The sequence below is a fragment of the Ornithodoros turicata genome, chromosome 2, assembly GCF_037126465.1.
Source record: "Ornithodoros turicata isolate Travis chromosome 2, ASM3712646v1, whole genome shotgun sequence".
Classification (NCBI taxonomy): Eukaryota; Metazoa; Arthropoda; class Arachnida; order Ixodida; family Argasidae; genus Ornithodoros; species Ornithodoros turicata.
In genome coordinates, this window is record NC_088202.1 from 10,199,941 (window position 1) to 10,211,600 (window position 11,660).

At 45.3% G+C, this 11,660-nt stretch overlaps 1 protein-coding gene across 1 annotated transcript; it reads left to right on the plus strand.

The window, feature by feature from the left end:
* Positions 1-507: 507 nt before the first annotated feature.
* On the plus strand, positions 508-11,251 carry LOC135383093 (xaa-Arg dipeptidase-like). The gene is made up of 6 exons (XM_064612719.1): positions 508-838; positions 2,546-2,703; positions 5,683-5,832; positions 9,986-10,127; positions 10,560-10,802; positions 10,880-11,251. Exons 1-6 carry the CDS (start codon positions 589-591, stop codon positions 11,182-11,184), a joined length of 1,248 nt encoding a protein of 415 aa, XP_064468789.1. The 5' UTR covers positions 508-588; the 3' UTR covers positions 11,185-11,251.
* The last annotated feature ends 409 nt before the right edge of the window (positions 11,252-11,660 follow it).

An 11,660-nucleotide genomic window follows, 5' to 3' on the forward strand; every position in this document is an offset into this window, starting at 1 on the left:
CTCATGATAAGCCAACCGCGCTGTTTCTTCTACGTGGGTGACATCACATTGCCCAGCTTTGATTTCATATCTTCCTTTATCTGCTTACCGTGTTGTAAAACTCGTTCGCTGTAGCGATTTTTAGTACATCGGAAGAAGTCTATGAAGACGATGCGATAAAGGAAGTTATCGAATCCAAGCTTCGCAATGTGATGTCACCCACTTCGAAGAAACAGGGCGATTGGCTTATCACGTTTTCAGAACTGTTATTGGGAACACCTCCCATCTACCAAAACTCGCTATTGTGCATGATTTATTTATTTTTAACCTGAAAACACTTCGAGGCTGCAGCTTGAAGATAAGCGTAATTCTCAAGAACCATGCAGCAGATCATGATAACATGACAAGCCAATCGCACTCGCGTTTTGGAGCGCTCAGATTGGTTGCGGTAGTTTTCGCTATCGCAACGTTTCCGGATGAGTTGTTCCCATCTACTAAAACTACCCTTTCGCAATAAGATAAGGCGTTTATCTGGAGCACACTTTACTAACGTGGAGAGGGGGCTCACGTTACGAAAGGTCACGAATTCTACGAGACGCCGTTTGACAGATGCACACTTACGCAGGGACGAAGGATATGTTTCGTACAGTAGTGCAGAATGCAATCGATGGGCGCCGGGAGAAACTGCATCAGATCAGCCGGTTCCTCTGGGGGAATCCCGAACTGGCGCTCGAAGAAGTGAAGGCACATGACTACCTCACCGACTTCCTCGAGTCGGAAGGATTTTCTGTGCAGAGAAACTACTTGCTGCCGACAGCATTCCGAGCTGAATACCGAAGCCCAGGCGGCAGCGAGGAAGGTACGATGAAACAGATATTTTTTTTTTAGACTAGAGTCTTCTATTGGATTACGTGTAAAGTATGCTTTGTTGATGTGATACCAGTGAAGTAGGAACAGGGAAAGGATATAATCATCACTGAGCCAGATTGATGAACGGTGTGTTCATTTTCAACCAGCGATGAATGGCCTCTCGCGAGAAATTTCAAAACAGAATTCTTCGAAGACGACCAATAGTACCAACGAACACATCTCTCCCAAGTATTGTTACTTCCGTCTGGTGCAGTCACACGACGGGAGGATAAGTCGCTTGTCCGGCGGGATCGGCACCATCACCTAAGGATAGGTTCATACGGGGCAACTTTTTCCACCAACCTGAACCAACGTCTTATGAGCAACTTTGAGGCCTCGTTTACACGTTCCAACTCGGTGGCTCCACCCACAAGCAGTCTTACGGCAATCGGAGAATGTGGGTTCGAGTCCAACCCCCTGGTGTCTTTTCTTTAGCTGCTGTTTATCAAATCTTAGTCAGTTTATTACGCCAAAAGAACATTATCTTTAAAAATGCCTACTGATATGTTTGTGTGGTGTTAGCAAAAAAAAGAATGTTTCTCAGCTGTACCTGCAGGATCTGAACCCATGAACCCACGAACGAAATCACATCACGCCATCGGGAGTCACGTGGCAATGCTCCCCTCGCCGATTGGCCGGTGCACGAGCAACTTCTCAAGATTTCGGTTGGGGAGCGATTCCGAGCAACTGTAGTCGCTGTTGGTTGCCGGTGTCGATCAACTGCGAGCAGGTCTAAAATTGCTCATACTTGCAGGAAAAAAGTGTGAACACTGCCTAATTCGTCGTTCTGAATAGTGCATTTGAATATTTCGAGCCAGCAGTCACTCCCACTAGGTCCTAACATATCAGAGATGAGGATGTTACTCGATAAAGTGAACTAGTTAAAGGTGCCTAGATCACTACGTTCACATAATCCCCTCCACACTCTAACAAAGCAGCCATTCACTCCCGCCGTAAAAACCCGTACGGACCTTTCTTCCCTCCGGGCTGTTGACCCACAATTCGCATGAACCTTTAAACACGTCACACCTAACCCTTTAAATACCATGCCAATGATGAGGACGGTGCCCAGAAGAAGAACAGTCTCTGTTCGAAATATCGGCGGCTTCTGTCCTGAGGCAACTCCCTTCCTAGTTAAAGGTTAAGTTACTCTGTAAAAAATTAACGAAGTTACTAATGCAGCTTCCAGTTATGAAAATGAACTTTGCAGACGTGACTAGTTACTTTCAAGTTACTTGTTGCGTAACGTGTACTTCTTAGTTTCTGGCCATTGTATAATCACTAATTCAGATCTTGATGTCAGGATTGGTGGTGAAAGACATTTTGTAATTTTTGACACATCAAAAGTTTATCAGTCTTTAATTTGATGAAACACGTTCCATAATGTGCTTCCTTGGGTTGGTGTTTGGTGATTTTGAGGCCTTAATAAAATCCTTTAACGGACCACAAACCGGGCATCGTAATTTTAAGTTAGATGAGTTCCTGTGCACATACGTATGTATAGAAACCGCGCAAAGCCTAGTATCTAATCTGGCTGCCTCCTGCCATTATAAGTAATGTCGTGTCAAGCCTGCCGACGATCTAAAATATTGCTTTATGTGCGCATCAGAATAGGAGTTGGTTCGCAGTGATAACTAAAGATCCGTTTCCTTCCTAGTTACCACAAACGGCCCCACCGTTGCTGTGATGTGCGAGTACGATGCTCTGCCTGACATTGGTCACGCCTGCGGTCACAACCTGATCGCCGAGTGTGGCGTGGCAGCAGGAATTGCGATCAAGGAGGTGCTGTGTAAGGACCCCACTCTGACTGGAAAGGTATTTTTCATTCGCCGTGATTGTATTACCATTTGTCTCTCCGATAACGTCCATACGCCAGCGACAATTAAGGGACCACCATTTTAAATTACCACAAACATTCTGAAACCATGCTCATAAGTCTTCGTGGATTAAGCTTCTTACAGGTTATCATAGGAAGCATACTCCGAATTACTGTAATGCACTTCACAAATTCAAAGTCTGCCCAAGAACATAGGTGGTGGTAGTGTCGAAATTACCGTGCTCTTTGCTTACCTCATATGGTGACATGTTTATTTCCGGGGGGATCATGCATCCTGGGCAGACTTCACAGTGAACTGTGCGTTCGGACAACACACGTTCGGAAAATTAGAAACCAAAGTGAGGAGCAGCCACAGCCCACGACACGGAGGCCGCACACGAAGCGGGATGCAGGAATGCCCTAGACGTGACATTGGATCGGCCATGGTGATTCTGTCAAACTCACCTGAATGTTTATGTCCTACAGAAAATTTTCAATATGGATATGCCTATGAGATTTCACGCACAGGGATCTAACTAAGCAGATGTGTTGAGCTTTTTTTACTATTCATTATTAATAAAAGTAAACAATTACAAAGAGGACGAGTCTGCAAAAAGCTGCGCAATATAACTTCAAGTAAATATCATTTGTGCAGCGAAGATTCAGGTGATCTAAATGCAACTTAGACAGCGACACAACGGGGACGTGGCCTCATTGCGGTGTTGATCGCTTGTGTTAATGGTAATTTGCTGTTTTCTTTGGTCAACTATGTTTCTTACCTACAAAGTGGGTGATGAATGTTTAGGGGGAAATGCTGTGTTAATGGTTCATACGTTACGTCTTACAAATTTCACTATGTTTTGACTATTTCTAGTAGCATACAGAGCTATATGATTCTTCCTATTGTATTTTCTCAACACTATTTCAAGTTGAAGTTTTCACATATGTCACGCTCAAATTTGCTGCGACGAGTCGCCGAAATCAATACGTAACCGCACGCGCTCGTTTATTAGAATTAGAAAGATAGGAATTAGTTAATGGTGATAAAATTACGAACTAACACATCCAGTAGCACACAGCATCTCACGCTTGACAAACGTGTATGCAGCACGAAAGCCAACGCGCAAGCATACAATAAAATGCAGCGTACCATAAAAACGTTAACGTTTACAGCAGTCGTGATAAAACGATGAGACTCTGGAGTGCAACTAGAGTGGCCCGCATTATGGTATCTCGCACGTTCTCGCTGCCTTGCACTTTCCTTATCCAATGCAACCTTGTTATCGGAAAGAAGCGGTTGGGTAATGAGGTGTGGAGCAGAGGTACCATCGTGTTGAAAATCAGACGGCAGACGTTATGTCTATATCGTGAAGGGTCCTTGCAGCATGGGAAGCATATGAGAGAATGGCACGCCATTCACCACGCATGCTCCACCGAACAGTGCGAGACAGAAATGTCCGTTAAACGATGGTAGGACAAAGCACGACATGCTTCAGCATACTACGTTTCCAAAACAGACTATTTTACGTTCTGGGGCCTCTACTGGTCGGTAACGATGATTGAAAGTAGGAATAAGTAGGAACAAATGGGGCACCACGACTAGCAAAGGAACAGCAGTTCCTACAAAATTCGCAGGATGGAGCGACCCCTCCCCCGGATTGTTGCAAGATAACCTGCCTGAGGGCAGCACTCGTTATCAGAGAGCCGCATCACGAGTAACAGCCGAGACCCATCCTGTGACACGATCAAATGCGGTTCCCCTTCCGCCACCTCACTATCACGCCGAAGATACACCTTCTCGCTTTCAGTGAGAGCGACCGATGGAGAGCTAATGCAAATGTTCTTCTGTTTATCAATAAAATGAGCCTCGATGATTTCTCTAACTCGTTTCTGTCTATGCTTCGACAAGACCGTAAGTGTGCACAAACCAATTGAGGGCACACTTGCACATTGCAGTCCTTGCGAATTTCGTAGGAACTGCTGTTCCTGTGTTAACTATACACAGTTGCTAGTTGGCAGTCGTGGTGTCTCTTTTATTTTGTGTTTTAGCCCTGATCTTTGTATGTTGCTGCCCTTCATCAATGATGACTGCATGCAATAGTAGCGCGAAGTTCGTTCCTGAAGTCGCTGTGGCTGCACGTCGCTCGAAGGGAAATGACGAAAGTGTAACCTACGTACAAAAGAAAAAAAAAAAGCGTGGGTGTTTCAGATAGTGCCTGTGTGCCACTCTATTTTCTCCTTCTTTCAGATTTTCGTGGAACAAACATAGTTTTAGAATCCTGGGAGCAAGACCTTGCCACCCACCCTAAGAGTGCTGGAATAGCCGGCCCAATGTAGGGTTGGGCCAACATCTCCTTGTTTTTCTTTTTTACCAAACGAAGTGCCTGTCATCTACGTATGCTCGCCGCAAGCATATGTGCTCGGCCTTTTGGGATAGCAGGCTATCAACGCAAAACGTTTTAGCAGGCGTACCCTGCTTTGAAAGGAACCATTCTCACGCAGGGCTTTCGCGTGTATCCAATATCGAGATCCCTATATAGGCCTAATCTTAAAACAGAACACGCTCCTAAACAACCATGCTTTTTAGGTGACGTCGTTCTCTATCCTGATTCCAGGACGAATATATAAGGCTTTTTGTGAACACTTCAGTTGCATGATAATTGTCACAAAGAGGTGTACGCCATGCATGCTCTCTGATTAAATCAAGAGTAATAGCAGTGGTTAGCCTCGAAGGTGTCGTGTCCTGAAGTTCTGCTTTAAAGCGTACCAAGTGATTGGACTTCTTGACTGGTTCGTACCGCTTGCTGTTAGTGCTGGTCCTATATTTCTCACTTACTCATCTGTGGCAAGACAGTAAAATGTTGAAATTGACGTAGGTTATACGCCTATTAAATTCCAGGAACTATTCACAAATTGTAATTTCGGCGATAGCAATGGGCATCCTGTCTTCAACAGAAGCACATTTCCTACCCTCACAGGTGGTTGTCCTGGGAACCCCAGCCGAGGAGCGATACGGGGGCAAGGAGCTCCTTATCCGCAGAGGAGCTTTCGATGACGTGCACGTTGCCATGATGGCTCATCCAGCTCAACGCGATGGCCTTAAGTATGTTTTCCCGGCCACGCTTCAGGTAATCACCTCGACGTTTTTGTTTGTCTTGCTTTAGCTGTAATCGTCTGGCTTTCGACTTCGCTCGACCCAAACGAGGGGCATATGCAAGTTTGCATTGTAGTGCGCGTCGAAACGTAATAGTGCCGCATTTATGGGTATAGTTAGGAAATCCCCTTCTGAAGGATGACAGCATACCCTAAAAAAGGGCTGAGAAACAGATAATTCCTTATCAATACGTATAGGTAATATTCGCAGAGTGTAAAGATGTAAAGCGATCTATTTATGCAGCTCCCGCGTGGAACCGATCGCAAATGCGAACAAACTTGCACACGGTTCCTTGCTGTTAACATATAATATAAGCAGGCTTCATACGCTGCAAATTGCTCGACATCCCACATTTCGGTTAATAGGGAGCCAAGTGTGACATTACAAATCAAAGAAATAATTAAGGAATTACACGGCTGCTAGGCTTACAAAAATGCGGTCATGTCATCGAGAGAAATCGATGTTTAACGTGGTGGCCACATATTAATACTATCGGCAGATAACTACGCCAAGTATGGCTGCACGGCAGAACGGTTAGTAAGACAATTATTCTTCTAGGTGACCAAGTGAAAGAGATATGCGTTTTGGAGTAACAGTACGCTACTAAGCGGTGACGTCGCAACCATAATTTTCTGTATTTCTTCCTTTGATGTAAAACTGTGGGTTTCCATGGATGCGAATATGCGTCACATGCATCAGTCAATGTACGTCCTCACTATACCGATCGGCATAGTGAGCCATAGACAAAGCACAGCGGGCAGAGGCATAGTGAGGACGCACGTTACATAGTTAGTCCCCTGCAGTTCTTAGCGTGTTAGGACCGTTCAAGTCCAAGCCTTGTCATTGCAGCGCACCTATGATTCACCTCATATTTTCCTGACTCCCGTTGTCACGCAACCTGCACACAACACCGTCCCTCTGATTCATATCTTCGATCTTGATTGATTGATTGATTGATTTGTAACAGAAAAAAATGGAGATGTTAGTCTCGAGTCACTCGGGACTGGCCTTATCGATCTTATATCCAGCCAATTAATTCGTTTAGTTTTGCTTAACCCTTTTGCTTGATAGCCGATAGCCAGGTGGTTATATTTGGAGCCTTTGTTGACGCACATCAAGCAATAATAATGTGCAGACCGCGGATTTTCATGTAAATGGCGTGTTTTCTTTTTCATTACGCTTTCGTATCCAGACGAAGAAAAAAAAAAAACTCTTTTGGTCCTAGTTTGGGAGAGATTAAGAGGGTTATATGGTGCATATAAATGTGTTTTGCACTTTGTTGCGTATTTCGCATAAAAATGCTTGCATATTTGATTTGAGATCCAGAGGGGGAATATATTTATCAGAACAGAGGGAAAAAAGGAGGACAGGTCAGCCAAACGGTATGTCGGCTTGCTATTCCACAAAAAAAATAAAGAGGAAAGAAAAGAGTTAGGAAATAAATGATAAACTTAAAGGGCACTAAAATGCAAAAACAACTTGTTCTCACATGAATGGCCGTGACCCAATTAGTATTATATGAACGAAAAATCAGTTCACACAGCGCTACCGTTTAGAAGAAAAACGCAATGAAAACAGAGCCATCTTTGGCGGCAGCAAATGCTGACACCAGCGTGCTTCATAAGTCGCGCAGTGTTTTTTTCGTCGAAACTGCTCCATGCCGTGGAAGGCGCGTTCACGCGCAGCGTGCACTAAAAGCACTCGATGTATACCCGATGCTCGAGCTGAAGCGATGTTCACTGCGTAGTGCCGAGGCAAGAAAGAGTCCGGTATAATTTTGATTGTAACTTCGTAACGGAATGAAAGTTTTGAAATACGACACCAAGTGCGAAATGAACACAGCGTGTAACGTAATTTGAAGCGAACCTATGGTGGCATTTTGGTACCCCTTTAATAAAAGGTGAAGGATTGATGAGATAGATTAAAGACAAATAATATTTTAAAAAGATGACTGTATTGTGTATAAGGGTGAGAGGTCACGGTGGGGCACTGAGGAATGAGATAAGACTTGAGTTCGGCTGTGCATGGGACCTGTCTCGCTGAGGAACGTCAAAACTGTTTGGTCACACACCGCTGTGTGGGATGTCGTACTGGGCATAGCAGAGTGGCCAGAGAAAAGTCTCCCCACCGCAGCTAGAGTACACTTCGTCTGAGTGTGGCTCGAGGGGTGTAGAATCTGCGGCAGTCGAGGAGGTGGGCAATATCAGCTTCAACATGCGAGAGCCTTTGTCTCCTTCCTTTGTTTTCATAGAAAAATTTCGCTATTATCAGGAAGGCTTTGGACCCTTCCCAAAGTGTAATGTTGTGTAAACGTTCTTGGTTTTGCGCTTCTGAATGAACACGCTATGCTTTACCGTGTGGTCCCTAATAAAAGATACGAAAGTAATTGGAGTAGATACACAGGTAAGGCGTGCCGGCCAGTGGAAACGAATAGCGGCATTCTGAACATGCTGCAGGGCAGGACTGCGGAAGAAATAAATAAAAAAAGGGGGGAAGTAAAGGTTGGATCTTCAGCAGCCATTAAAGGCAAAAAAACTGCTCCATTGCCAGAAATGCGTAACGTAATTTCTATCACCTGGGGCTCTTTTCACGTGCGCCAGAAATCTCCGAAACACGGTGCTGGAAGTAATGTTTACTCCCCAACACACTGCTGCGATCCTAGGCCAGGTTCGAACCCGCTATCTTGAGCACAGCAAGCCAACACGTTACCGACTGAGCTACCGAGGCAGAGCTGATTTTGTCAAATATGCATTCGATGTATTGTTTTCATACTAGGAACAAGGAAAAACCTTTCATATATTCTGGCTTTTAGTGCTAATGTAAAAGAATTTTAGTGCATAATTACATACACAGTGGAACATCCTTAATGACCGTTACCGTTCCCGCGGATTTTGGTCATAAAGCGAATTGGCAAACTAGCGATAAATACACCCTTCGCTGACGATAAAGACTGCTACATAGAACAAAAGACAAGGTAATCATGATGACCGGTTTTCGGGAAAAAATGCCAGTCTACTTGAAGAGTGGTCAGAATAAAGTTTTATAAACGGACAGTAGCAGCATCAACTGCGCACGCGCTATGAGTACCGAAGTCAACAACATCAGGGAGTCATCCCAAACTTTGGTTTAACACCTGTCACCCTCTGCCTGTTGCGTAGCTTGTCATTTCGGGCCTTCGAAAATCACGATCACAATCATCTGATAAGGCGTGAGTTCGAGGCCTGCAACGAACTCACGTGAAGATCGGTGAGTTCTATCATTCCGCATATTAGCGCACTCATCAGGTAACATCTCATCTGCTCTGTTTACAAGTGTTATCCGGTGAGTGCACTATAGTATGCGGCATGAACGAGCTGACCGATACGCCATGTTGACATTCACGTGAGGTCGTTGCAGGGCGCGAACTCACGCCTTATCAGATGATTGTGATCGTGAGTTTCGAAAGCCCGAAATGCCGAGATATGACCTGTGGTAGCCTCTTTCTGGGGTTGTTCTGAGGGTCATGTGATGCGGTCATAATAACAAGAAGGTACCTGTATTTGACGCTACTCTTTTTTTTTTTTTTTTTGATTGGGTGTTAGCGCCGCGAAGCAACTGTGGCTATGAGCGACGTACAGATGTGGACAGACGGAGAGAGGATAGCAGGAAGGAGTGGGGGACAGTGGGGTTAGTATGCGTCCTGGGCCGACTTCAGGGGGAACTGTGCCGACATTCGTCTGGAAAGTCTTCGGAAAACCCAGGGAAAACCTCAGACAGCACAGCCGGCGATAGGATTCGAACCCACCACCTCCCAGTCTTCAGCACGACCTTGGTTACCACCAACGAGCGGACGCCTTAGCCCACTCGGCCATGCCGCTGGTTTTTTGACGCTACTCGTGACAAAAATCTGTTATTGCCGGATAAGCGAGTTTCCTCATGAACGAGGTGGATTTACATGACAGCGAAACAGTTCCCTAGAAAAACGGTCATAAAGCAAGTGTGTCCGATTATCGAGGGTCATACTAACGTGTATACAATCACTGTATATGTAATAGTTTTTCGGGTGTATTGAACCACGCTCCATTAATGTCTAATATTAGAGTGCCTGCTGATCGCGGTGTTGCTTGAAAAACTTGTTCGCATTGCAGCTGACGGTACGGTTCACTGGAAAGACTGCGCACGCGGGTGCATCCCCCTGGGAAGGAGTGAACGCCCTTGATGCAGCAGTCATGTCTTACATGAGCATTTCTCTGCTCAGGCAGCAACTCAAGCCATCGTGGAGAGTGAGCGGTACGTGTGAGCCGTCCTGCAATGAACCCCTTCTCGCTGTGATTCCACGGGTGGAGGTAGTAGTAGTAGTAGTGATGTGATGTGATGTGATTAAAAAAATGGGGATGTGAGTTTCGACGAAGTGAGTAGTAGCAATATATTGGCAGTGATGATGACAGTGATAGTGGTGCCAGCAGAGTTGCCGCAATAGTCCAATGTTTCGCGTCTTTATAAAATGGGCATCGTGACGTCTCCGGAATCTGACGCATCGCAATCACACTAGCAGTACCACTGCTATAAATCGTAAAAGTTTTCTGTATCTCACTTACATAGCAGATTTGCATAAAATAAAATCTCGCACCGTTGTGTTGAATGACGTGCCATAGCAATGGGATATCTCTCTTGTACGTACCGCCTATACCAACGCACCAATTACCAACCAATATCATTCAGGTGTGGTGATTCGTGGTGGGAAGTACGCCAACGTAATACCGGAAGAAAGCGAGCTCAAGTATCACATCCGCGCTCCTAACCTGGTGGAACTGAAGGCTCTTCTTACCAAAGTGGAATCCTGCTTTCAGTCAGCGGGAGACTCCACGGGATGTGACGTACACATCGAGAAAGCTACACCCTACAAGAATATGATCAACAATATCACTCTGATTCAAGTCTACCAGGAACACGCGGAATACTTAGGTAAGCATATAACCATTGAAGAGAATTGGACCATCAGTAATAGTTTTATGCTTGGGATCACACACATCTCCTTGCAGGTGTGCAGTTTGATGATCCCGATCCCAATATCCTCTTGTCAACGGGAGCGTCGACCGACGCGGGTAATGTGTCTCAAATCGTTCCCTGCATTCATCCAACCTTCAAGCTGAACTCTGCCGGTCACAACCACACCAGGGAGTTCCAGGAGGCGGCTGGAACGGATGAATCACAGCTTCCGACATTGACAGTGGCCAAAGCCCTGGCGTTGACTGCTGTGCAAGTGATACAAGATACCGACCTTCTAGCAAAAGCCCAAGCAGAGTTTCATAGCTCCACAGCTGCTGTTGTTGATGGCGCATTATGAGCTCTCGTCTCATCTTATTTCTGCTTATGTGTTGGATTAAGTAAAATGTCTGAAGCGACGAAATGTACATGCTTCTAGGAAGTGGTCTATACACCGCTTTGGAATGGTGTACGGCTGAGTTCGTAGTGCATGCCATATACGCGATAGGCATACCAACACTTTAACCGCTCTTCATTTGTAAGTACTGTCTGGAAAAAAAGGGAAAGAGAACAGTCCTGGAGCAGGGTGGGTGCCACTACAGGCGCCTGCAGCTCCGTTTCATTTGGTGTAGATTCTGTCTCAGGGACGCAACGATGGCGTTAAAATCTGCAGTGTCTGCCGCTATCTTTTAGGAAGGCGCAGAGTGCCTTCAGAGCTTTAACTTCTTTGTTCTGAAGATACGAAGGCAAAAAAAAAAAAGGCGATGTCAAGTTGCCGGTGATAAGTAGATCAAAGAGTGATATTAAACGGTAGGAGCAACTTATTTATTTACACAT

What these genes read in the sequence shown, in the direction of transcription:
- LOC135383093 (XM_064612719.1), top strand. Translation starts at nt 589, where the DNA reads ATGCACACTTACGCAGGGACGAAGGATATGTTTCGTACAGTAGTGCAG. An exon ending in CCCAGGCGGCAGCGAGGAAG is followed by an intron (nt 839 to 2,545) that starts GTACGATGAAAC and finishes TTTCCTTCCTAG; the next exon opens with TTACCACAAACGGCCCCACC. An exon ending in GCCATCGTGGAGAGTGAGCG is followed by an intron (nt 10,128 to 10,559) that starts GTACGTGTGAGC and finishes AATATCATTCAG; the next exon opens with GTGTGGTGATTCGTGGTGGG.